The 27745-nt window shown below is 33.4% G+C and overlaps 1 protein-coding gene across 1 annotated transcript in view; it reads left to right on the top strand.

The window, feature by feature from the left end:
* The window catches only part of REDIC1 (regulator of DNA class I crossover intermediates 1), a 74778-nt gene that overhangs the window by 5920 nt on the left and 41113 nt on the right, over positions 1 to 27745 (top strand). The window contains exons 3-8 of the mRNA XM_073789294.1: positions 369 to 507; positions 4585 to 4717; positions 5126 to 5174; positions 9387 to 9592; positions 11797 to 11907; positions 27050 to 27558. Coding sequence (XP_073645395.1) covers positions 369 to 507; positions 4585 to 4717; positions 5126 to 5174; positions 9387 to 9592; positions 11797 to 11907; positions 27050 to 27558 — 1147 coding nt within the window. The remainder of the gene's footprint in view (positions 1 to 368; positions 508 to 4584; positions 4718 to 5125; positions 5175 to 9386; positions 9593 to 11796; positions 11908 to 27049; positions 27559 to 27745) is intronic.

Raw genomic sequence — 27745 nt, 5'->3', positions numbered from 1 at the left:
GATTTTAATTTGTAAACATATAAAGCGTGTCACAAAAATATAAAAATATCAAGTCAAGGGCTTCCCTGGTGGCGCAGTGGTTGAGAGTCCGCCTGCTGATGCAGGGAACACGGGTTCGTGCCCTGGTCTGGGAAGATCCTACATGCCACGGAGCGGCTGGGCCCATGAGCCATGGCCACTGAGCCTGCAAGTCTGGAGCCTGTGCTCCGCAACGGGACAGGCCACAACAGTGAGAGGCCCGCATGCTGCAAAAAAAAAAAAAAAAAAATCAAGTCAATTATTTGATTGTATTATTGCTTTTTATTATTTATGATTCTGCCTGAAACCATATAGTTGCTGCAATAACTTTTTATTTATAATTACTTTAGGAATATTTTGAAAAGAAAAGGTTAAAATCAAAAATGGAATTACTGGGAGTTTCATCCCCTGTCAAAAATTCTGCTGTCAGTTTAGACCTCCTTAACCTGTATATGGTAAATCAGATATCTTGCCAGAAGGAAACACCTGGTAAGTAAGTTTTTCTAATACCATTTTGTTTTGATTCTGATGTGATTATAAGACTTAGTTCTCTAATAAGTGTAATTTTAGAACTCAAAGGATGTGGAAAGTAAACTAATTTTAAAATTTGGTTGCCTGGTTAAATAAGATTTGTTAATTTTTGCTTAAAATCTGTTGTTTAATCCATTTACTTTTATTTTTAGGTTAAGTGTTATATAAAATTAATTTTATAAGGTATGGTTAGACTTATTACAGTGCAGCTGTTTCAGTTATTACATTATTCTGTCTAGGCAGATAGTTATCAAAGTTTAGCTAAAGAGAAGGAAATAAATGTATTTACTATCTTATACTATTTAGAGAATTTGTTTGAAAGGAAGAGCTGAAAGGATTTTTGTCAGTTTCCTATCTCACAATCTGAATAATTTCGTAGGCATTCCTGGGGTATTAACTATGGTAGTCTAATACTTCAAAATAAAATTCCTTTTGGCATGCACTTTGATTCTTTAAGTAAATAAAAAGTTTAATCAGAGTATTTTTTTTTCTCTAAAGGGAACTTGTGTCTGATATTTAATTTTTAAAATAAATGCTAAAATGAGAGCTTAAAGAAGTAAGAGAGTTCATAAATGATGGATAGAAATTGATCATACTGTTCTTAGTATCCCCTCTTTTCCTTTCTCTGCCATTTTTGTTTCTCCCTCCACAGATGGCAGTTTACACAAGTAAAAAACTTTTACTGTAGTAAAAGTAAATATGTTATTCATGGACTTTGGGAATAAAAGCTTTTGTTGTAAATCTGTCTGTTGAATTTACCTTTTATTTTCTTCACTTGTATAATACAGTGTTATCAACTATAGTCACCACATTTTACACTAGATCTTCAGACCTTAATCATCATACAGCTCAAAGTTTGTGCTCTTTTACCAGCCTCTCCCTATTTCCCCTACTCTCCAATCCCCAGCCCCTGGAAACCACTTTTCTACTCTGTGTTTCTATGAGTTTGACATTTTTTTTTTTAAGACTCTACGTGTAAGTGATTGTACATTTTTTTTTTAAGATTCTACAGTGCACAAGGGTTCCCTTTTCTCCACATTCTTGTCAACACTTGTTATCTCTTCTCTTTTTGATAATAGTCCTTCTGACAGGTATGAGAAGATGTCTTATTGTGGTTTTGATTTGCATTTCCCTGATGATTAGTGATGTTGAGCACCTGTTGGCCATTTGTATGTCTTTGGAAAAATGTCTATTCAGGTCCTCTGCCCATTTTTAAATTAGATTGTTTATTTTTTTGCTAATGACTTATGTGAGTTCTTTATATATGGTGGATATTAATCCCTTATTAGATACATGATTTGCAAATATTTTCTCCCATTCCATAGGTTGCCTTTTCATTTTGTTGATGGTTTCTTTTGCTGTGCAGTAGCTTTTTAGTTTAATGTAGTCTCACTTGTTTATATTTGCTTTAGTTGCCTTTGTTTTGCTGTCAAATCCAAAAAATCATTGCCAAGATGGATGTCAAGGAGCTTAAACTCTATGTTTTCTTCTAGGAGTTTTATGGTTTCGAGTCTTATAATTTTTACTTTTTTTTTTTTTTTTGGCCACGCTATGTGGCATGCGGGATCTTAGTTCCCAGACCAGGGATCAAACCCTTGCCCCCTGCACTGGGAGTGTGGAGTCTTAACCACTGGAATGCCAGGGAAGTCCCTAGGGTCTTATAATTAAGGCTTTAATCCATTTTGAGTTGATTTTTGTGTATGGTGTAAGATAAGGTTCCAGTTTTGTTCTCTTGCATGTGCTGTCTGATGATGAATTTATCTTTATGTATTTTCTTTCTCCCTTACTTTCTTTTCACTTATGCATTCAACATATGTTTACTGAATACCTACCATAAGTATTGTGTTGAATGCTGGGAACAGAATAGGAAGTGACAAGGTCGGGACATGATACCCCAAAATATGGCACCTTGGCATTTTGAATATTTTAAGCTGAAGGAATTTGAGAAGCAGCATGTGCAGGAAGGATTCTCATGTGAGAGGTACCCTATACCTGGAGGAAAGGAACATCTTTATCTCCAAGACAGAGGGGCACTGAGAGGAATCTAAATGAACGGGACTGCTGTTTCCCCCAGTTTACTACACTTTGCTCATACCCTTTTTTTGTCCTATCACATTCTTTATGACTTTCCATTGTTTGTCAAACCTAGCATTAAAATGCTCAGGTTTAAACACTTCTTTGGGTCTTCATTTTCTTTTTGAAGTTTTCTATGTAAAACCTATATTAAGTAAATTTGAATGTTTTCCTCTTGTTAATCCCTGTTTTGTTACAGGGGCCCCAGCTGGGAGTTTAGAAAGGTAGAGGATAGAGATATTTCTACTCTCCTACAAAAGCAAGACGTTATTAGTGAGGACTCATGGCTGCAAACAACAGACATTTAAAAATATATACTTATTTAATGTTGTGATATGAATGTTTGTGTCCCCCCCCCCCAAACTCATATGTTGAAATCTTAATCCCTAATGTTCAAGAGGGACATTTAGGAAGTGGTAATGTCATGAGGGTGGAGCCCTCATGGATAGCATTGTATCCTTATTAAAGAGACCCCAGAGAGCTCTCTTTCCCTTTCTACCATCTGAAGGCACAGTGAGAAGATGACTGTGAACAGGAAGCAGGCCCTCACCAGACACCACATCTGCCAGCGCCTTGATCTTGGACTTCGCAGCCTCCAGACTGAGAACTAAATTTCTGTTGTTTATAATCCACCCAGACTATGGTATTCTGTTACAGCAGCCTTGAAGGGACCAAGGCACTTAACTAAAAGGAAGGGCTGTGGTGCAGCCGGGCCTCAGAGACTGCTTGGATCAGGGACTTGAATACAGCCAAGATTCTTTCTCACTTCAGATATTAGCTTCATTCTCTCAGACTGTCTTCGTCATTGAGGCTTAAAACATTACCTTAGGGGCTTCCCTGGTGGTGCAGTGGTTGAGAGTCCGCCTGCTGATGCAGGGGACCTGGGTTCGTGCCCCGGTCTGGGAGGATCCCACATGCCGCAGAGCGGCTGGGCCCGTGAGCCATGGCTGCTGAGCCTGTGCGTCCGGAGCCTGTGCTCCGCAACGGGAGAGGCCACAGCAGTGAGAGGCCCGCGTACTGCAAAAACAAACAAACAAAAAAACACATTACCTTAAAAAATTAATATTGCTCATCTCTCCTAGTTTTGCTACCAGGGAAATACTGAGATCTGTTTCTCTGGTTCTGAACTTTAAAAAATTCCACTGGAGGGATGTTGCCTTGCCCTACTGGTGCCAGGGCCCAGCACTGGAACAATTACTTATTTTTTTAACTTTTTATTTTATACTGGAGTATAGCTGATTAACAATGTTGTGACAGTTTCAGGTGCACAGCAAAGCGATTCAAACCTACATATATATGTATTCATTCTCCCCCAGGCTCCCGTCCCATCCACGCTGCCATGGAACAATTACTTATAACCAGAGGGAACAATTATTAATTCTTCTTGGGTCAGATGGGTACCCATTATTTTTTCCAGAAAGGCAGGGTTTTATAACATAGAAAGTCTCCACTAGAACTACATAGTTGGTGCATGTGTAAAAGCATTTCACAGAAGAGTTGTCAAAAGTACTGAACAGACAAAATAGAGACTTCTTCTATAGAGACAAGGATTCTGCTCTATAAAGTTTAAAAATCTAGTGAGGGAAATAGAGTTAATCAAGTACTGCAAACTATGGTAAGTGCTGTAATAGAGAACTTATATAGCTTTATGGGAATGTATCAGACAACATCTGATATAGTCTGGGCGTCAGGGAAGTCTTGGAGGAAGTAAAAAGTAGAAGTGAGTAGAGCCCCTTTCACGAGGAATATATAAGATAATGAAGAAAAAGAGATAGATTTGACTTACTGTGATAGTATTGTAATGACTTCTAGCATATATATCTATAGAATATAGGTGGTTTTCAGTAAATTTCTAAAATGTACATTTATTTAATAAACATAGTATATCAAACAACGCTTTTAAAAGATTTTATTATTCTTATAGATTTTTATAAATTGTAATTGTAATTTTTTTCATTATAGAAACTGTGAGAAAACCAATCCACGTGAATATGAATAGAGACATAAAAATGCCCCTAAGAAAGCATGATATAGAGCTTCCAATGTCGCCTCCCTGTGTACCATCTAACCTCTGCATTGATGATGTAGAAAACAAGTAGGTTTTAGCTAAGTTGTATATTATTAGGTATTTAAAATGGGTCATTATTAACACTCATTTATTCATTGGAAAATGTACAAAGGATTTATCCTTCTAAGCTTCAGTTTTTATTTGTTCGGCTGTTATAATATTATTAAACTATTAAGACCTTTATCAAATGACCAAATGTCCACACTAAGTTTTTGTACACAGTTTCACTTTCTTTATCATAAAAATGTCTCTCTTGTAATAATATAATTTTTAGAAAACTCAGTAATATTATAACCCTGGAATGAAGAGAGTTACTTAGAGTTCCATATGTTTTCAAGTATTTGTGTAGAACAGTATGAATTTTAAATAGATATAAAAAGATGGTCAATTTTATTGCCAGCTATATTTTTAACCTTAAAATTTTATTTTCATTAGTATATACTATCAAAGACTAAGCAGCAAGGAAGAATTTGATCCAGTTCAGGTGAGTTTTTTTTTTTTTTTTGACAATTGTGACATGCCACCAAATGATAAATATTTTTCAAATACTGGAGAAAATTATAGTCCTTAAAATTATTCTTTTAAAAGTTTTTAATGTAAGGAACCTATACATTAAAATATTTTAACTGATTGCTTATGAGAAACAATTTGGAGTTCTGGTAAAGTAGACTAGGCCTACATGTGCATAACATTTGATTCTGCTTGTTACTGACAAACTGCAAAGGATAATTCATTAGGAGATTCCTACTTTGGGTTCATGTGATCATTGAGTAATTCATCTCTTCAAACATAGTGATCAGATTATTTTATTTTACATCAAATTGTGATTTTCAATATTCACATTGTTTCTAAGATTATTTTTTAAAGTATTGCAAATGATTATTTTTTAGCAAATAATTTTTAATTTAAACATTTTTATTTTTTTATATTGAAATATAGTTGATTTGCATGTCATGTTAGTTTCAGGTGTACAACACAGTGACTCAGTTATATATATATATGTATGTATGTGTGTGTATATATATATATATATATATATATATATATATATTCTCTTTCAGATTCTTTTCCCTTATAGGTTATTACAAAATATTGAGTGTATTTTTCTGTGCTATACAGTAGGACTTGTTGATTATCCATTCTGTATATACTAGTGTGTATACATTAATTCCAACTTCTTAGTTTATTCCCCCCTCCCTTTCCACTTTGGTAACTGTAAGTTTGTTTTCTATGTCTGTGGGTCTATTTCTGTTTTGTAGATAAGTTCATTTGTATCTTTTTTTTTTATTCCACATATAAGCTATATCATATGATATTTGTCTCTCTCTGTCTGACTTCACTTAGTCTGGTAGTCTCTAGGTCTGTCCATGTTGCTGCAAAAGACATTATTTCATTCTTTTTTATGGATGAGTAATATTCCATTGTAACTATAAACCACATCTTCTTTATCCATTTATCTATTTGTAGACATTTAGGTTTGCTTCCACATCTCAGCTATTGTAAATAGTGCTGCAAAGAACATTTGGGTGTATGTATCTTTTCGGATTATGGTTTTCCCCAGATATATGCCCAGGAGTAGGATTGCAGGATCATATGGTAGCTCTATTTTTAGTTTTTAAGGAACCTTCATACTGTTCTCCAAAGTGGCTGTATCAGTTTACATTCCAACCAACAGTGTGTAGGAGGGTTCCCTTTTCTCCACACCCTCTCCAGCATTTATTGTTTGTAGACTTTTTAAGGGCCATTCTGACCAGTGTTGGGGTGATGCCTCATTGTAGTTTTGATTTTCATTTCTCAAATAATTAGCAATGTTGAGCATCATTTCATGTGTCTTTTGTCTACCTGTATGTCTTCTTTGGAGAAATGTCTATTTAGATCTACTACCCAGTTTTTGATAGGTTATTTGTTTTTTTGCTGTTGAGCTGTATGAGCTGTTTGTATATTTTGGAAATTAATCCCTTATCAGTCTCATCACTTGCAAATATTTTCTCCCATTCTGTAGGTTGTCTTTTGATTTTTTTATGGTTTGCTTTGCTGCAAAAGCGTTTAAGTTTAATTAGATCCCATTTGTTTATTTTTGTTTTTATTTCCATTATTCCAAGAGATGGATCCAAAAAGATATCGCTGTGATTTATGTCAAAGAGTGTTCTGCCTATGTTTTCCTCTAGGAGTTTTATAGTATCCAATCTTACATTTAGGTCTTTAATCCATTTTGAGTTTATTTTTTACATTGTATTAGAGAATGTTGTAATTTCATTCTTTTACATGTAGCTGTCCAGGTTCCCCAGCACCACTTACTGAAGAAACTGTCTTTTCTCCATTGTATATTCTTGCCTCCTTTATCATAGATTAATTAGCCATAGGTGCCTGGGCTTTCTGTCCTGTTCCATTGATCTATATGTCTGTTTTTGTACCAGTACCATATGTTTTGAATACTGTAGCTTTGTAGTCTGAAGTCAGGGAGACTGATTACTCCAGCTCTGTTTTTCTTTCTCAAGATTGCTTTGGCTATTTGGGGTCTTTTGTGTTTCCATACAAATTTTTTAAAATTTTGTTCTAATTCTGTGAAGAATTCCATTGGTAATTTGGTAGGGCTGGCATTGAATCTGTAGATTGCCTTGGACAGTGCAGTCATTTTAACAACATTAATTCTTCCAATCCAGGAACACAGTGTATCTTTCCAACTGTTTGTGTCACCTTCAGTTTCTTTCATCAGTGTCTTATAGTTTTCAGAGTACAGGTCTTTTGCCTTCTTAGGTAGGTTTATTCCTAGATATTTTAATCTTTGTGATGCAATGGTACATGGGATTGTTTCCTTAATTTCTCTTTCTGATCTTTCATTGTTAGCATATAGAAATGGAACAGATTTCTATATATTAATTTTGTATCCTGCAACTTTACCGAATTCACTGATGAGCTCTAGTAGTTTTTGGGTAGCATCTTTAGGATTTTCTATGTATAGTATCATGTCATGTGCAGTGACAGTTTTACTTTCTGTTTTCCAGTCTGGATTCCTTTTATTTCTTTTTCTTCTCTGATTGCCATGGCTAGGACTTCTAAAACTGTGTTGAATAAATATCATATGATATAGCTTATGTTTGGAACTTTTAAAAAAAGACAGAAACTGTGTCCACAAGAGTGGACATTCTTGTCTTGTTCCTGATCTTAGAGGAAATGCTTTCAGCTTTTCACTGTTGAGTATGATGTTATCTGTGGGTTTGTCATATATGGCCATTATTATGTTGAGGTATGTTTCTTCTATGACCACTTTCTGGAGAGTTTTTATCATCAAGGGATGTTGAATTTTATCAAAAGCTTTTTCTGTATTTATTGAGATGATCATATGGTTTTTATTCTTCAGTTTGTTAATGTGGTGTATCATGCTGATTAATTTGTGGATATTGAAAAATCCTTGCATCCCTGGTATAAATCCCGCTTGATCATGGTGTATGATCCTTTTAATGTATTGTTGGTTTCGATTTGCCAATATTTTGTTGAGGATTTTTGTATCTAAGTTCATCAGTGATATTGGCCTGTAATTTTCTTTTTTGAAGGTATCTTTGTCTGGTTTCTGTATCAGGGTGATGGTGGCCTCATAGAATGAGTTCGAAAGTGTTCCTTTCTCTGCAGTTTTTTGGAATAGTTTCGGAAGGGTAGATGTTAACTCTTCCCTAAATATTTGGCTGAATTCTCCTGTTAAGTCATCTGGTCCTGGACTTTTGTTTGTTGGGAGTTTTTAAATCACAGATTCAATTTCAGTACTTATGATTGGTCTGTCATATTTTCTATTTCTTCTTGGTTCAGTCTTGGAAGATTGTACCTGTCTAAGAATTTGTACATTCCTTCTAGGTTGTCCGTTTTCTTGGCATATAGTCGTTTGTAGCAGTCTCTTATGGTCCTTTGTATTTCTGTGGTGTTGGTTGTAACTTCTTTTTCATTGCTAATTTTATTGCTTTGGGTGCCCTCCCCTTTTTCTTTATGAGTCTGGCTAAAGGTTTATCAATTTCGTTTATCTTTTCAAAGGACCAGCTTTTAATTTCATTGATCTTTTCTGTTGTTTTCTTGGTCTCTATCCCATTTATTTCTGCTCTGATCTTTATGATTTTTTTCCCTTCTACTAACTTTGGGTTTTGTTTGTTCTTCTCTCTGTAGTTGCTTCAGGTGTAAGGTTAGGTTGTTTGAGGTTTTTCTTGTTTCCTGAGGTAAACTTGTATCACTATAAACTTCCCTCTTAGAACTACTTTTAGCAAATAAAATTTTAATCAATTAGAAAATGCACAGATTGTGATTAAAGCTTGAAATATTAAGGTCTAAAGCTATATTATTCATTACCCTTTCTTTCCTTTGAATTGCTAAAGTTATACTAGAGAAAGATAACAACAGTGACACTAAAATCTCTTGGAAATTTTTTCACCTGTAATGTGGGTTAATGAAACTCAGGTTTCCCATCTTTAGGAGATGGCATGTAGGAGAATGGGGCTTGAGGATGGAGGGGACCAAGTGTGATAAAGGCAAATGAAAAGGAGCTCTTAAGTATAATCTTAGTTGATAACCTCTCTTGTCCATTACTGATGGGCTTGCCTTTCCTTGGGACTTTTTCTGCAACCCATGATCTTTCTGCACTTCTATTTTCACTTTCATCTTCTCTGGTTTTCACATTTTGGCAAACCAAATTATTGTATCTTCTTTCATATAGTCATCACAAGTCATGGACTCATATAGAATGTTTGAACCTCAATTCAACAGAACAGAAAACTGCAGTTTCACTCCACCATCTTTTTCAGCTGAATTATCTTCCAATAGAAATATTACAAAACTAAATTTCATTCCCAGAATAGCACCTAGTCTTCAGAAAGTTGCATATGAAGAGAAGCAGAATGAACAGATATCTTTGGATCACGAGTTCTTAGCATTTTGATATTATTATATTTTTATGATATATTCCTTTCTCTTTTTATAGATTTAAAAATATTAGTTGCGAATTGCTATAGTTATAGCTAAAATAAGATATAAATTAAGTGTAATTGTTCCTCAAAGGTCAAAAACTTAATTCTCTGCACTGTAGAAGATTATGAATCCAAAAACTGGAGTGTTCTTTAAAAATCTTTGAAAAAAATCATTTTTTATAAAATTGATAGTGAAATTGAAAATCGTTCAGTGTGTTATATAGTAGTATGATTGTAATCACAGTAAATATCTAGTTGGTGATGTAATGGTGGCCCGGTAGACATGTTATGGAAAGGCTCTTGTGAATAGCAGTACATAATCTCAGTGATATCATAGTAGCCTGTTAAAGTATGAGTTGTGATGGCTTGATTCTTTTTATGATTTGTCAGATAACAACGTTATATGCACTTCAATTATAATTATACAAATATATTTATATAGAGATGTGTAGTGCTAAAATATTGTTCAATCATTGTGTACTCTAAAGTAAAAATATGAAAATGTCCAAAATTTAAAATTCTGAAATATATCTGCCATAGAACATACCAAGAAATGATTTTTAATTAAATTTATATAGAGTTTAAAAATAAAATTATTAAAGATTACTAATGTATAATGATAGGAAAATGGTTGTATAAACACTGTCTTATTAATAGGAATATTTAGTTTGAATTTCTCCCATTTTTAGCATGCAGTAGTTTTATGCCATATTTATGTAGTTATTATTTTTAAATTAATTTATAATTATAAATTTATAAATTATAGTTATATATCATGCTATATTATAGTTATATATAATATATAACATGATTCAATTTTATTAAAGTATGTTTTGTTTTTCAGAAGAGATAAAATGAAGTATTATGTTTCAGTGATATGTGTTAGCCTTATTAATTTGAGCACCCAATAATTTTTGAAAGATGCAGTGAAAAACATCCAAGTACCCATTCAGTTTGTATTTTATAAGACTAAAACTTGCATCCTAGATCAGTTTATAGGCTAGAGAATGAAATGCTCTGTAATCTCCTACTTATAGACTGCAGGTTAGTGATTATCTCCAGAGGGGTAAATAATGTTATTCTTAACATGACAGAAGAGAAAAAGAGAGTTTAATGTCTCTGTCCAAGGCATATTGTCACATTGTGACCTTTTAATGAAGTATTTAATAGTTCATTTGGAGGGATTTCAAGAAAAGTGAGAAGAATTAAAATGAAATTATATGATAAAAAAGAAATTGAGTTGAAAAAACATTTTAGAAGAAAAAGTGTTCTGGGGCTCACTTCTCACTTCCCTAGAAAAGTAGTATTTGAGCCCATATATAATATTCCCTTCTCTTTTGATTTGTTTGTTTGTTTCTCACTTCAAGGGATGCACCTTTGTCTCTGCACCTCTGTCACTGTCTCTCTGAGGCTGAGATGTGAGATGTATTATCAGACTTTATTTTCAGCTCTCCCTGACTTCAGACCTTTTTTTTTTTAAGACTTTCAGTATCTCTTCTTGTCTCCCCCTCTTTTTTTCCTATTTCTGTCACTGATTGTCTTTGGACTTGTCATTTCTATGTTTGATGACTTGTAGATAAATATATACTACAGATATAAACTATTGTTGCTGGATAGATTAGTGCTGGGCCAATATAATATATTTATATGGTACTTTCCACATTAATAAATGGATTATCTCAACTGCTTTTCACAATAGTCTTCCAACACTTTCTCCATTTTGTATTCAAATATTTGATATTTGGAAATATTAAAGTAGCAGTATAAAATTACTCAGTAAATGGAAAAACTGAGATAAGTATAGCTGTTTTCTTGGGAGAGATAATGTATTTTTTGTCAGAGAAATTTAACTTTTATTTACTCAAGATCCTGGTGTACTGGGTATTTTTTTAATTTTTTTTTTAATCTCTGAGAAAATGTTTAGCTGACCATAGTATCAACCCTGTTATTTCAATAATTACTCAAATACTGATATTGCTTTCATTGTTATAACAGTATTTATTTTGTTTTCAATTAGGACACAATTACTTTATTTTAGACTAAAATAATACATTTTTGTATATATATGTTCACTTAAATGGCATTTGTGATAAATAATTTAACTTGTATATATGTACATTTACCACTTTGGCAGGCTCTTCCTTTCTTTTTGCAGCTCAGTAGTGTTAATTATTCTAATTCCTTGGTTTCTAAATTAAATGAAAGTCAAGATACTTTCAGTCCATCATATGAAACAGCACAATTTGGACCATTAGTTGAAAGATTAAACAGGTAAGCAAAGATGTTGAACGTAATAAAGAACCTGTAGCATTCTTTCCTTGAATTATTAATTTGACTTTTAATAGATACAAATATCTTTTGTTAGAAATGTAAGCAGACCTAAATATTACTTCTAGAAAAAAAACACTATCAGTAAAATGTAGCATTTCACTAAAACACTTATAAGTAATTATTTTCTAATGTGCACATTTACCTTTCATTTATTTATTTTAAAACATATTTGGAACCAAGGTGTTTTGTACCTGTTTTATAATCTCCATGGCTTACTTGCTTCTTTTGCTGTGTCGTATCATATTAATTTCTTTTTCATATTTATGATAGTTGATCAGTGTCTTATTTTTATTTTCTAGATGTCTGTATATAAACCCTAGTTATTTGTTTTAAATCCATTGTACTTGTCAAACCAGTTTGAATTACTCTTGGTAATTGTGGTGAGAAACCTTGACTCTGTAATCCTACCCATCTTCTTCATGGTAGTAAAAGGCAACACTATTCACTCAGCTGCTTAAGCCAAAATAAAAGTTGTCCTCGATTCCTTCCTTTTCTTCATCTTCCAATATACATTTCACCAACAAGTATTGTCATTTCTGTATTCTGATAAACTTTAAAATTATTTACTTACATTTTCATCTCAAAGGGTTCCATCCCAGTCTAAGCAACCACTGCTTCTTGCCTGGAGAATTGTAATAGCCACAAAACAGTTCTTTTTGTTTTCTCTTTGTCCTGAGATAAATTTTTTTTACAACTTTATTAATGTATAAGCAACGTACAACAAAGTGAACTTATCTGAAATGTGCACTTCAATAAGTTTTGACCTGTGTTAAAAATAATGAACTTATTTATCATCTCCAGTAGTTTCTTGGGCACCTTTGTAATCACTTCTTCTGGTCACTTCACATCCCTTACTCCCATCCCAAGACAACTGCTGATCTGCTTTCTGTCACTATTGATTAGTCTTTAAGTGGCATCATACAATATGTTCTCCCTTTTTTTTGTTTAGCTTTTTTCACTCAGCATAATTATTTTGAGATTCATCTATATTGTTTATTGTATATACCAATGTCTGTTTCTTTTTATTGCTGAGTAGTATTCCATTGTATGGACATAGCACAATTTATTCATCTGTTGATGGACATTTGGATGTTTTTCTCCCAGTTTTGGCTATTCCAAATAAAGCTACTATGAACATTGATACTGAAATCTTCGTTTGGACATATGCTTTCATTTATTTTGGGTAAATATTTACAAGTGGAATAGCTGGGTCATATGGTAGGTGTATGTTTAACTTTTCAAGAAACTGACAAACTGTTCTCCCAAGTGATTTGTGTCATTTTTATATTCCCATGAGCAATGAGTGAGAGTTCCATTTGCAACACATACTTGACAACACTTGGTACAATCAGTTTTTTTAAATTTACACCATTCTAGTCAACATGTAATGGTGTCTCATTGGGGTTTTAATTTTGCATTTCCCTAATGACTAATGATGTTAGCATCTTTTCATGTGCTTCCTAGCCATTTATGTATCTTTGGTGAAATGCTTACCCTTTTCGTTTTCTTAATGGTGTCTTTTTGACACCAAACTTTTTTACAAAGGTTTTAATTTTGATGAAATCACACTTATTAATTTTTTAATTTATGAATCATGCATATGGTGTCAAAGTTAACAAATCTTTGCCTAAGACAAGGCCAGGAAGATTGTCTCTTATGTTTTCTTCTGTCTTGTAGTTTTCAATCTAATATTTTTTATTTTATTTTATCTTTAAATTTATTTTATTTATTTATTTTTAGCTGTTTTGGGTCTTCATTGCTGTGTGCAAGCTTTCTCTAGTTGCGGCGAGCGGGGGCTACTCTTTGTTGAGGTGCACAGGCTTCTCATTGCGGTGGCTATTCTTGTTGTGGAGCACAGGCTCTAGGCACACAGGCCTCAGTAGCTGTGGCACATGGGTTCAGTAGTTGTGGCTTGTGAGCTCTAGAGCACAGGCTCAGTAGTTGTGGCGCATGGGCTTAGTTGCTCCGTGGCATATGGGGATCTTCCTGGACCAGGGCTTGAATCCATGTCCCCTGCATTGGCAGGCGGATTCTTAACAACTGCGCCACCAGGTAAGCCCTCAATCTTTTTTTTTTTTTTTTTTTTTCGGTATGCAGGCCTCTCCCGTTGCGGAGCACAGGCTCCGGACGCACAGGCTCAGCGGCCATGGCTCACGGGCCCAGCCACTCCATGGCATGTGGAATCCTCCCGGACCGGGACATGAACCCGCGTCCCCTGCATCGGCAGGCAGACTCTCAACCAGTGTGCCACCAGGGAAGCCCCTCAATCTAATATTTTTGAGTTAATTTTTATGTATGGTGTGAGGTAAGGATTTAATTTCACCATTTGCATTTGTGGAAAGAGAAGAATAACTTCTCCCCACTGAGTGCTTTGAGACTTTTGTTGAAAATTAATTGACCAAAAATATGTTTTGTTTTCCCTGTAATCTCAATTCTGTTTTATTTATCAATCATGTCTATCTTTGTTTGTCACACTGTATACTAAAGCTTTAGTATAAGTTTTGAAATTGGGACTTGTGTTAGTCCTCCAATTTGTTCTTCTTTTTCAAAAGTGTTTTAGGTTGTCTTAGCCCTTTGCATTTTCATATAAGTTTTAGGATCACCCGGTCAGTTTCTGGGGAAAAAAAAACTTTAATTGGATTTTTATAGGGATTGTGTTGAATCTATAGATCAATTTGGGAGAAATTTTAACATTTTAACAATCAAATTTAACAATTTTAACAAAGTGATTCTTCCAATCCATGAGCATGAAATGTTTCTCCTAATCGATTTTTCTGTATGTCATAGGAGCTTTATTCTTAATAGCCCCAAACTTCAACTAACCCAGAAGTCCATTAAGAATAGAATATTATATAATATTCATGTAATGGAATAGTACATGGAAAAGAAAAAGAATGGACTGCTAATGTATGTAATAGCAAGCAAGAACATGAATAAATCTCAACACAAAAAGAGAACCATTGTATAATTCAATTTAAATGAAGCTCAAAGACAGGCTAAAATAATGTATAGCAACAGTAATCAGAATGGTGGTTACTTTTGAGAGGTATGGACTTGGAGGGACATGAGAGAGCCTTCCAGTGTGTTTGAAGTGTGATTTTCTTTCTCTCCAGCTTTAATGACATAACTGACAAATAAAAATTATATATATTTAAAGTGTTCACTGTGATGATTTAATATACATACACATTTTGAAATGATTACCACAATCAAGCTAATTAACACATCCATCACCTCACATAGTTACCATTATTGTATGTGTGGTAAGACCACTTAAGATCTACTCTTAACAAGTTTCCAGTGTAAATATAGTATTAAGAACTATAGTCACCATGCTGTACACTAGATCCCCAGAACTTATTCATCTTATAACTAGAAATTTGTACCCTTTGACCAATATTTCCCATTTCTCCCACTTCCCAGCCCCTGGCAACCACCATTCTACTCTCTGCATTTTTGAGTTTGGCTTTTTAGATTCTACATATAAGTAAGATATACAGTATTTATCTTTCTGTGTCTGACTTTTCACTTAGCAAAATATCCTCCATGTTCTTTCATGTTGTCACAAATAGAAGGATTTTCTTTTTTTTTTTTTTTTTTGCGGTACGTGGGCCTCTCACTGTTGTGGCCTCTCCTGTTGCAGAGCACAGGCTCCGGACACACAGGCTCCGCGGCCATGGCTCACGGGCCCAGCTGCTCCATGGCATATGGGATCTTCCCGGACCAGGGCACAAACCTGTGTCCCCTGCATCAGCAGGTGGACTCTCCACCACTGTGCCACCAGGGAGGCCCAGGATTTTCTTTTTATGGCTGAATAATACTCTATTTTATTTAATCTTCTTTAATTTTTCTCAGTAATGTACAGTAGTTTTCAATGTATAAGCCTCATGGTTATATTGTTAAATTTATTCCTACATATTTAATTCATTTTATGTTGTTGTGATGGGAATTATTTTCTTTTTTTTAAGTTTTATTGAAGTATAGTTGATTTATACTGTGTTAATTTCTGCTGTACAGCAAAGTGACTCAGTTATACACACACATACATATATATGTGTATATATATACACACATATATATATATTCTTTTCCATATTCTTTCCCATTATGTTTTATCACAGGATATTGAATATAGTTCCCTGTTCTGTACAGTAGGACCTTGTTGTTTATCCATCCTATATATAATAGTTTGCATCTACTAATCCCAAACTCCCAATCCTTCCCTCCCCCCCAGCAGCCCCTTGGCAACCACAAGTCTGTTCTCTATGTCTGTGAGTCTGTTTCTGTTTCATAGATATGTTCATTTGTGTCATATTTTAGATTCCACATATAAGTGATATCATATGGTATGTCTCTCTCTTTCTGACTTACTTCACTTAGTGTGATAATCTCTAGGTCCATCCATGTTGTTGCAAGTGGCATTATTTTATTCTTTTTTATGGCTGACTGATATTCCATTACATATATATCTTAATCCATTCATCCATCAGTGGACATTTAGGTTGTTTCCATGTCTTGGCTATTGTAAGTAGTGCTGCTATGAATATAGGAGTGCAGGTATCTTTTTGAATTATATTTTTTTCTGGGTATATGCCAGGAAGTGGGATTGCTAGATCATATGGCAACTCTATTTTTAGGTTTTTTGAGGAACCTCCGTACTGTTTTCCAGAGTGGCTGTACCAAATTACATTCCTACCAATAGCGTAGGAGGGTTCCCTTTTATCCACAACCTCACCAGCATTTATTTGTAGCCTTTTTAATGACGGCCATTCTGAATGGTGTGAGGTTATACTTCATTGTAGTTTTGATTTGCATTTCACTAAGAATTAGCAATGTTGAGCATATTTTCGTGTGCCTATTGGCCATATGTATGTCTTCTTTGGAGAATTGTCTATTTAGGTCTTCTGCCCATTTTTTGATTGGGTTATTTTTTTGTTGTTACTGAATTGTAGGAGCTGCTTGTATATTTTGGAAATTAAGCCCTTGTCAGTTGTATTATTTGCAAATATTTTCTCCTAATCCATAGTTTGTCTTTTCATTTTGCTATGGTTTCCTTTGCTGTGCAAAAGCTTACAAGTTTGATAAGATCCCATTTGTTTATTTTTGCTTTTATTTCTATTGCCTTGGGAGACTGACCTAAGAAAACACTGGTACAATTTATGTCAGAGAATGTTATAACTATGTTCTCTGCTAGGAGTTTTATGGTGTCTTGTCTTATATTTAAGTCTTTAAACCATTTTTGAGTTTATTTTTGTGTATGGTGTGAGGGTGTGTTCTAACTTCATTTATTTACATGTGGCTGTCCAAATTTCCCAATACTACTTGCTGAAGAGACTGTCTTTTATTGTGTATTCTTGCCTCCTTTGTCAAAGATTAATTGTCCATAAGCGTGTGGGTTTATTTCTGGGCTCTCTATTCTGTTCCATTGATCCATATGTCTGTTTTTGTGCCAATACCACACTGTTTTGATTACTGTAGCTTTGTAGTATTGTCTGAAGTCTGGGAGGGTCATGTCTCCTGCTCTGTTCTTTTTCCTCAGGATTGTTTTGGCAATTCTGGGTCTCCCATGGTTCCATATAAATTTTAGGATTATTTGTTCTAGTTCTGTGAGAAATGTCATGGGTAATTTGATAGAGATCACCTTAAATCTGTAGATTGCTTTGAGTAGTGTGGCCATTTTAACAGTATTAATTCTTCCATTCCAAGAACATGGGATATCTTTCCATTTCTTTGCATTATTTTTAAGATTTCCTTTATTAGTGTTTTGTAGTTCTCAGCATATGTCTTTCACCTCCTTGGTGAGGTTGATTCCTAAGTTTTGTGTGTTTTTTATGTGATTTTAAAAGGTATTGATTTTTTTACATTCCCTTTCTGATATTTCATTGTTAGTATAAAGAAATTCAACTGATTTCTGTGTGTTAATCTTGTATCCTGCTACCTTGCTGAATTTATCAATTCTAGTAGTTTTTGTATGGAGTCTTTAGGGTTTTCTATATATAATATCATGTCATCTGCATATAATGACAATTTTACCTCTTCCCTACCATGTGAATACCTTTTATTTCTTTTTCTTTTCTGATTGCTGTGGCTAGGACTTCCAATACTATGTTGAAGAGAAGTGATGAGCGTGGGCATCCTTGTTCCACATTTTAGCGGGAAGGCTTTCAGCTTTTCACCATTGAGTATTATATTGGCTGTGGGTTTGTCATAAAAAGCTTTTATTATGTTGAGATATGTTCCCTCTATACCCACTTTTGTAAGGGTTTTTATCATTAATGGATGTTGAATTTTATCAGATGCTTTTTCTGAATCTATTGAGATGATCATGTGGTTTTTATCTTTTCTTTGGTTGATGTGGTGTATCACATTGATTAATTTGCATATGTTGAACCATCCTTGTGACCCTGAGATGAATCCAACTAGGTCATGGTGTATGATCTTTTTTATGTGTTGGATTTGGTTTGCTAATATTCTGTTGAAAATTTTTGCATCTATAGTCATCAAAGATGTTGGCCTGTAATTTTCTTTTTACTAAAAAACGAATGGATCAATGATGAAATCAAGGAAGAAATTTTAAAATGCCTTGAGGCAAATGACAATGCAAACACAACCAAACAAAATCTATGGGATGCAGTAAAAGCAGTTCTTAAAGGAAAGTTCATAGCAGTACAGGTCTTCTTTAAGAAACAAGACAAATGTCAAATAAACAACCTAACCCACCACCTAAAAGAATTAGAAAAAGAAGAACAAACAAAACCTAAAGTTAGCAGAAGAAAGCAGATAATAAAAATCAGAGAGGAAATAAATAAAATAGAGATTAAAAACAATAGGAAAAAATCAGTATAACCAAGAGTTGCTTCTTTGAAAGGGTAAACAAAATTGACAAACCTCTGGCCAGGCTCACGAAGAAAAGAGAGAAAACCCAAATAATGAAAATAAGAAATGAAAGGAGAAATCATAACTGATACCACGGAAATACAAAAATCCATAAGAGATTACTATGAACAATTATATGTCAACAAATTTGACAACCTAGAAGAAATGGACAACTTTCTAGAAACATACAGCTTGTCAAGACTGAGTCAAGAAGAAAATGATAACTTGAACAGAACAATCACTAGAAATGAAATAGAATCTGTAATTAAAAATACAAAAACAAGAAACAACTCCCTACAAACATAAGTCCAGGGCCAGATGGCTTCACAGGTGAATTCTACCAAACATACAAAGAACTTGTACTGATCCTTCTCAAACTCTTCCAAAAGATTGAAGCGGAAGGAACACTCCCAAAGACATTCTATGAAGCCATCACCATCACTCTGATACCAAAACCAGACAAAGACACTACCAGAAAAGAAAATTACAGGCCAATATCTTTGCAATTATTTTGTTAATATTATTTTTGGATTATTCATTGCTAGTATATAGTTACACAATTTTGTATATTGAAATTGTATCCTTTGACCTTGCTGTATTATTAGTTCTACTAGTAGTTTTATGAGTTCTTTAGGATTTTCACCATATTGGATTATGCTGTCTATAAATATAGATATTTTTACCTTTCCCCTTTCAATCTGAATGCCTTTTGCTTCTTTTTGTTGCCTGACTGCAGTGACTTGAACCTCTAATACAGTGCTGAATAGCAGTGGCAAGAGTGAGCATGTTTACGTTGTTCTGAGTCTTAGGGAAAAGCATTTAACCTTTCACTGTTAAGAATGATATTAGCTTTAGGTTTTTTGTAGGTGCCCTTTGTCAGGTTGCCCTCTATTCCTAGTTTATTGAAAGTTTTTATCATGGATTTTTGCCAAATGCTCATTCTGTGTCCCTTGAGATTATCATGTTTTTTTTCTTTATTCTATTAATATATATATATTACCTTATTTTCAAATGTTAAACCACCTTGCCTTCCTGTGATAAAGGCTGCTTAATTATGTTACAGAACCCATTTCATAAAATGCTGGATTTATTTTGCTAATTTTTTAATGATTTTTACATCTATATTCATGGGAAATATTGGTCTGAATTTTTCTTTTCCTTTGATGTCTTTGTCTGGCTTTGGTAACAGAGTAATACTTCTGGCTTCATAGAACAAGTTGGAAAGCATTTCCTCCTCTATTTAATGGAAGAATTTGTGGAGGACTGGTTATTTCTTCTTTAAGTATTTTTGCACCTGGCCTTTTCTTAGTGGAAAGACATTTAACTAATAATTCTTTTTATTTTTAGTTGTTATAGGTCTAATCAGATTTTAAAATTTCTTCTTGAGTACTTTGTGTTAATGTGTGTTTTTATAGGAATTCATCCATTTCATCTAAGTTGTATAATTTGTTTGCATAAAGTTGTTCATAGTATTCCCTTGAAATCCTTTTAATTTCTATAAGGTAAGTGTTGATATCCTTGTTTAACCTGTTTAATTCCAGATCTGTGTCTTTTCTACTTTTTTTCTTGGTCAGTATAACTAAAGATTTGCTAATTTTATTTGCTAAGTTTTGAGTTTCATCAATTTTCTCTATTTTTTTTTCTATTCCATTTCTGCCCTAATGTTTATCATTTTCTTTTTCTACTTACTTTGGATTTAGTTTGGCCTCCTTTTGTTTCTAGTTTCTTAAGGTGTAAGCTTAACTTATTGATTTGATATTTTTCATTTAAATTTTTGACATTTAAATATTTTGACATTTAAATATTTTTCATTTAAATATTTGACATTTAAATCTGTAAAGCAGTGCTTAGAGGTCAACCAATGATTAGTTGAAGGTTGTGTTTAAACACCTTGAGCTAATAAGACTTCCTCCTGGGCATAAGACCTTACATTCAGCCAGGTATGAGTGGATACCTCACATTCAGCCAGGATGAGTGTTATTTTTCAAAGACATTTTGAAAAATGTCTTTGAGTGGCATTGTTTCCAACTAGAAGTTTGCTGTCATTCTTATCTTAATATCTGTGTATATAATATAATTTTCTGTTTTTAAGATTCTTTTATCGTGGATTCTCTACCACAGATTTTTTATGGTGGCTTTCTCTCCATTAGGGTTAGGATGTTTGTTTTCTATTTCTTGTATTTGGACTGCGCTGAGCGTCTTGGATCTGTGGACTTCTTATTGTTTTTACAAAATTTGGAAAAAATTCAGTCATTAATTTTTCAAATATTTTTTACATATTTTTTCTGATTGCTCTCTCCTGTGTGTGCTCACAGCCTTATACATGTTTGCAGCTTTCCAGACCACCAGTGATGGCTGAGAGTTTATGAAAACGTATTTGTTTTCTAGATCTCTCCATGAAATTTCTTGATCGTTTTTTGCTTTCTCCAAGTATTATAGCCTTAGGCAGCTGCAATGTTAGCCTATCCTGATGGTCTGCCACCAAGATAATGATCGATTTTGACAAATTCCCTGGTCATGGGGCTCCCCCATACCCACCTCCAAGCTGCCTAGCCTTGGTAGTGCTACCAGCCATGGAGCTGGGGATGGAGGGAAGCAGCCCAAGGCTAAAACTCCACAGACTCCCACTTTTCCTACTAAGGTTTAGTAGTTTTACCTCCTTCTCAGTTTACTGTATACCTTTGGTCACTCCCCAGATTCTGAAATAGTTTTTTTTGCAAATGTTATTTGGTTCTGTTGTTGCTTAGAGTGGGGAAGAATTTGCCAAGTTTCTCTATCAATTCCAGAGGTCCTGCTCCTCATAGATTAATTTTTTTAATGTTAAATCAGTCTTGTGTTCCTGAGATAAACCCCACTTGGTCACAGCATGCTATCCTGGTTATGCATTCTTGGATTTGATTTGCTAAAATTTTGTTAGGAATTTTTGAAAGATATTGTTTTCTAGGTTTCTTTTTATTTTAATATCTTGGTCTGATTTTGATATCAGCCTAATGCCAATGTCATAGAATGAGTTGGGAAGTAACCCCTCCTATGTAGTTTTCTGAAAGTTTGTGTAGCTTTGGTATAATTTACTCCTTAAATGTCTGGCAGAGTTCATCACTGAGGAGTTCTTTTTGTGGGAATGTTTATTTTTTACTATAAATTTCATTTCTTACTAGATACAGGCTAGTCAGATTATTTTTAGTGAGATTTGATAATTTGTATTGAATGAAAAAAGTATTCATTTAATCTGTTGTAGAATTTATTGACTTCAAGTTATTAATAATATCCCCTTACAATGCATTTAACATCTTTAACATCTGTAGTGATGTCTTTTCTCTCATTGATAACATCTTCTCCTTTTTTTCTCCTGATTATTCTGATTAGGGACTTACCAAGTTTACTTATCTTCTAAACGAATTAACTTTCAATTTCACATATTTCTTATTTTTCTAGTATTCATTTCATTGAATTCTGCTTTTATTTCCATTTGTCTATTTAACTTGGATTTAATTTGCTCTTTTTTTTCTGGTTTCTTAAGGTGAAAGCTGAGGTCATTGATTTGAGACCATTTTTTCTTTTCTGTGTGTGTGTGTGTGTGTGTGTGTGTGTGTGTGTGTGTGTGTGTGTGTTTAGTGCTATCAGTTTCCCATTAACCACTGCTTTTGCTATATCCTACAAGTTTGATATGTTTTGTTTTAATTTTCATTCAGTGAAAAAAATTATAATTTTCCTTTTGATTTCATTTACAATCCATTAATTATTTAGAAGTTTGTTGTTTGGTTCCTAGAAACCTCAAGGCTTTTCTGTTATATTTCTAAATTAATTATATTGTGGACAAGGAAGATGCTTTATGTGATTTGAATCCTTTCAAATTTATTGAAATGTATTACTGTTAAGAATATCATTTACATTTAATGTGACAATTGATATGGTTGGGTTTAAGTCTGTTCTCTTGCTATTTGTTTTTTCTTTGTCCCATATAATTTTGTTCCCCTTCCCTCTTTTTCTGCCTTTTGAGTATTTTGTATGACTTAATTTATCCCTTTTGTTGGCTTATTAGATATAACTCTGTTTTTTGTTTTTCAGTGATTGCTTTAGATTTTATAGTATATATTTAATTTATCATGGACTGTCTTCAAGTTATATTATGCCAATTCAAATATAATATGAGACTTATAATGGTATGCTTCTGTTTCTTTCCTTTAGCCTTTGTGTTGTTGTATTCATACATTTTACTTATATATATGTTATAAATCCATTATTCTTTTTGTTTTAGAGAGAGTTAAAAAATAAGAAAACAATTTTTTATATTCAGTTCAAATTTATCATTTTTGGTGGTCATTATTTTGTGCAGCTGTAGATTTACATCTGGTGACATTTTCCTTCTGTTTAAAAGACTTTCTTTAACATTTTTTATAGTGTGGGTCTGCTGGTGATTAATTCATCTCGTATATTTTTAAGTCTTTATTGTTCTCTTCTTTTTGAAAAATGTCTTTGAGTACCATTGTTTCCAACTAGAAGTTTGCTGTCATTCTTAATATCTGTGTATATATAATATACAATTTTCTCTGTTTTTAAGATTTTTCATGATGGATTCTCTACCACAGATTTTCTACTGTGGATTTCTCTCCATTAAGATTAGGATGTTTGTTTCCTATTTCTTGTGTTTGGGATGTGTTGAGCTTCTTGGATCTGTGGACTTATTGTTTTTACAAAATTTGGAAAAAATTCAGTCATTAATTTTTCAAATATTTTTTCTGATTCCTCTCCTCTCTTCTTTGGGATCCCAAATAATATGTAAAGTAGTCCAACTGAAGTTTTGTAACAGTTTGGTGATGCTCTATTCATTTTCCATTTTCTTCCTCTCCTTTCATTTTATATATATTGTTAGATCTTCAAATTCACTAATTGTATCTTCTTTGGTATCTAATACTGGTAAATTTATTCAGTGTATTTTTCATCTCTAGAAATTTGATTTAACTCTTTATTTTCCTTGTATCTATTCAATATGCTCAATCTTTCCTTTAGCTTCTTGAATATAGGGAACATAGGATAACTCTCTTAATGTCTTTGTCTATAAATTATATCATTTTGTGTCATTTCTTAGTCTATTTCTAATAACTGATTTTCCTCCTCATTACAGATTGTAACTTTCTGCTTCTTTGCATTCTTGCGAATTTTGTTTAGATTCTATACATTGTGAATTATCTTTTTGGTTTCTGGAAATCTTGTAATCCTATAGATCATCTTAAGCTTAGTTCTGGGATACAGTTCAGTTACTTGGAAGTAGTATGATTTTATTGAGGGTTGCTTTAAACTTTGTTAAGCAGGACCAGATACACCTTCAGTCTGTGGTTAATTTGCCCTCTGCTGAGGCTATACTCTTCTGAGTCCTCTCCAATTTCCTTTGAATTACAAGGTTTTCCACTCTGGTTGATGAGAACACAAAATTTTCCCATCTTTGTGTGAGTTCCTGGAATTGTTCCATCTTCTCATGTTGGGTGGTTCTTTTCCCAGCCTTGACTAATTGCTTCATATGTGTGTGCTGGTCAGTACTTGGTTACAGATTTGAGAACTCTCTGTAGATCTCTGGAGCTTCCTTTTTTTGAAACACACTCCTTCATGGTACTCTGCCCCGTGAACTCTATTTTCTGTAGTCTCCCTGAACCCCCAGCCCTATTTCCTCAAGAAGGGTAATCTGTGGGCTCTGACTAGGTTTCCCCTCCAAGTATTCAAGTATTCTGTGGCTTGGATACACTCTCAAGGTAGTAAGCTAGGAGCAGTTATAGGGTTCATTTGATTTGTTTTCTCTCTTTCAGGGATCATTATCCTGTTCTACCTGATGGCCCATGTCTGAAAATTATTGTCTCATGTATTTTGTCTAGTTTTTTAATTTGGTCAGTTGGGAGGATAAATCTGGTTCTTTTTACTTCATTTGGGTAGTCAGAAGACCTGAAATTCATATGCACCCAGCAATCAGACTGATATTTTCCAAGGCAGAAGGCAGTCGATTTTACTTTTGTACTGGAACCTTTCAGTGCTTTTTTTTTTTTTTTAACATCTTTATTGGGGTATAATTGCTTTACAATGGTGTGTTAGTTTCTGCTTTATAACAAAGTGAATCAGTTATACATATACATATATTCCCATATCTCTTCCCTTTCAGTGTTTTTTTATTGGTCTTTTCAGAAATAAAGCTCTGCATGATTTTTGGCCCTTTTGTACCTTTTAAGCCTTAAGTCATAAGTTTTCTTTTACTGATTCTAATCTAGCTTTATTCCTCCTCTTTTCATTTCCCAAACATGCTGCAGACCTTGCATTTGTTATTATTCCATTCCCCAGGGTGTGCTTACTCCTTTCTTCACATGTCTAATCATTCTGTACTTTTAGCTTATTTATCACTTCCTTATTAGGGACTTTCCTGACCAAACTATCTGAAACATGACCTCCAACATGTTATTCCATCACGTGATTTTGTAGCACTTGTAAAGGCACTATAATTATCTTTATTTGTTTAATTCTTTATTTCTTTTATTGTACTTATTAATGGCTAATTATCTTATTTGTTTAATATATTTGTTCACTAGAATATAAGCTGTATTGTCTCCTTACCACATAGTAGGCATACATTAAATTTCTGTTGAATACTCTTTATTTATATAATAAATTTATCCCTATTTTTGTACATAATTTTCATGAATTCTATATTTATCTATAGGAAAAATTAAATTGTTAAACTGGATGGATTTATCTTAATAAGACTTTAAAATTTTTAGCATCATGTCTCTCATTTGTACAAGTAACAATTCTTGCCAACATTTGGTCCCCAACTCAAATGCCACCTGCCTGATTTTTCTCAGTCAAAAGAATTTCTATGTACTATAGTGACAATTTACTGTAGGATAGCACTTTTCACTTTCTAATTTTTTCTTGCCTCTTCTAGGCTATTTCTTGTGAGCAATGACTGCACTCTACACTTCTGTATTGCCCACATCTTTTGAGTTAGTGATTATCCTGAGTCTGAATGCTTAAGATACCCTTTTAAAATGATGATTTACATTTTGTAGTATGCTTTCTAACTTACTAAGTGCTTTTAAATTTATTTTCTTATTTAGAGTAATAGAAATTTCTCTGCTGTTAATGGTGTATATTATTGTATACTATAGATTATGCCTTTTGGTAATAACAGAGTAGCATTTTTCTGCCCAAAATACCAATAAGACCCATATTAAGAAATAATGTAGGATCATGATCTGTGTGCATTCATGGACAAAACATCTCTGTCTCCTTAATACCAAAATGAAATATTTTATCTCTCTGTCCCCAACACATGGCGCACTGCCTAGAACAGAGTAGGTGTACTTGCTCATTAAATATTTAATAAATTAATTATAAATAAAATTGGAACTCAATCAGAGTTTCAGCAGTCTGTGTTTTTTCTAAATTTCGTTGGTACCTCCAATCTCTGGAACAAAACCAACCCCAAGTAAATTTGTAGATAGTCAAAGGCAACAAAATTCATAATACCTTGATTTCTAATTACTTTCCATGATAACTTTGATTCTTTAATACAAGTTGGACATAACTTAGAATTATGATTTATAATAATTTATAATAATTATACATTAGAAGGGAATTTGCAAGCTATCTGGTCTAACATTTTCATCTAATCCATCTTATCTCTTGGCTTTATTACTTACGTATGCATTTGTAGTTATATTGCTCTTCCTTGGGAACTTCAGAGAGTTTGAGTTCCTTGTTAGGTTGAGAAATATCTGATTTAGTGTTCTCATAACAATTTTATTTGACATTTTAATACTAAGGGTAATTATTTTCTCTGAACAGTCTTCAAAGTGTCTTTCTCTGGTTAAATGGAGTGGCATTTATGTACAGTGTTTGCCTAGGTAATTCTCTAGATGTTTTGTTTTTGTTAATAAACATTTTGTTTTGTTAATAAAACAGTAAATTGAACCACATACTAGTTTTTCATGTTGCAGTACTAAACTAACTGTAGATTATTTTTATACTCACTAAGATATTAGAAGAGGTTATTAACACATTTCCACCCAAAGCAGTATTATTTATTTAAATTTTAAAAATGTAAACATGGTCCATTTAAATGTTAGCAGCTACTCAATATGTTCTGTAAGATTTAACTTCACATGTTTCTAAATGAGAATGCTCTATGCTTTTCTTGATAAATATGTTTTTATTTATCCTGAAGTCCAGAAAATAGAAATTTCCTTACTAGGAGACCTGCTATAGTTGTAGGTGAATATTGTGGAAGCATGGATGAAAGAAGACAGTCAGATTTCATTACTGAAAAAAATTCATTACAACATATTTGGGGAGAAAATAGAAAAAAGTTTTCTAATGAAGATATGAACCAGCCAACCCCAAACCTTCTATCAGATAACTGTGACTCTTTTATTAGTGAAAATATGATCAACTTATTAAACATAGATCAACAGAAGATAAAGAAAACCTTTGACAAGTGTCATTATGACAGTGCAGTCATTAGTTCTGATAAAAACCATTTCACTGATAGTTGCATTAGAAGTATTTTTACAGATCCAGAGTTGACTTCTAGTAATTCTACTTTTAATAAATCAAGTTTTCCAGAAAAGTGTCGACCAAACAAGAATTGTCAGAAAGAGTACAACAATAATGAAAGAAATAATTTTAGTACATCTTTTGAGAAGGATTGTTACCCAGCCAGCTCTGAAAAAAAAGGTTGGTGTTATAGATGGAAAGTGTAATAATCTATTGGGGCTTTTTGTTTGTTTGTTTTCAGTTTTAATGAATATCCGTGTGTGTGTGTGTGTGTGTGTGTGTGTGTTTGGGGGAACATGAAATTAAAAATAGAATGACATTCTATTATATGACATTGTGGACCAGTGGCATCCCTCTATATGGGTCA

This window comes from Tursiops truncatus, chromosome 11 (genome assembly GCF_011762595.2).
Source record: "Tursiops truncatus isolate mTurTru1 chromosome 11, mTurTru1.mat.Y, whole genome shotgun sequence".
NCBI classification, from domain to species: domain Eukaryota; kingdom Metazoa; phylum Chordata; class Mammalia; order Artiodactyla; family Delphinidae; genus Tursiops; species Tursiops truncatus.
This window is presented reverse-complemented; position numbering and strand designations above follow the sequence as displayed.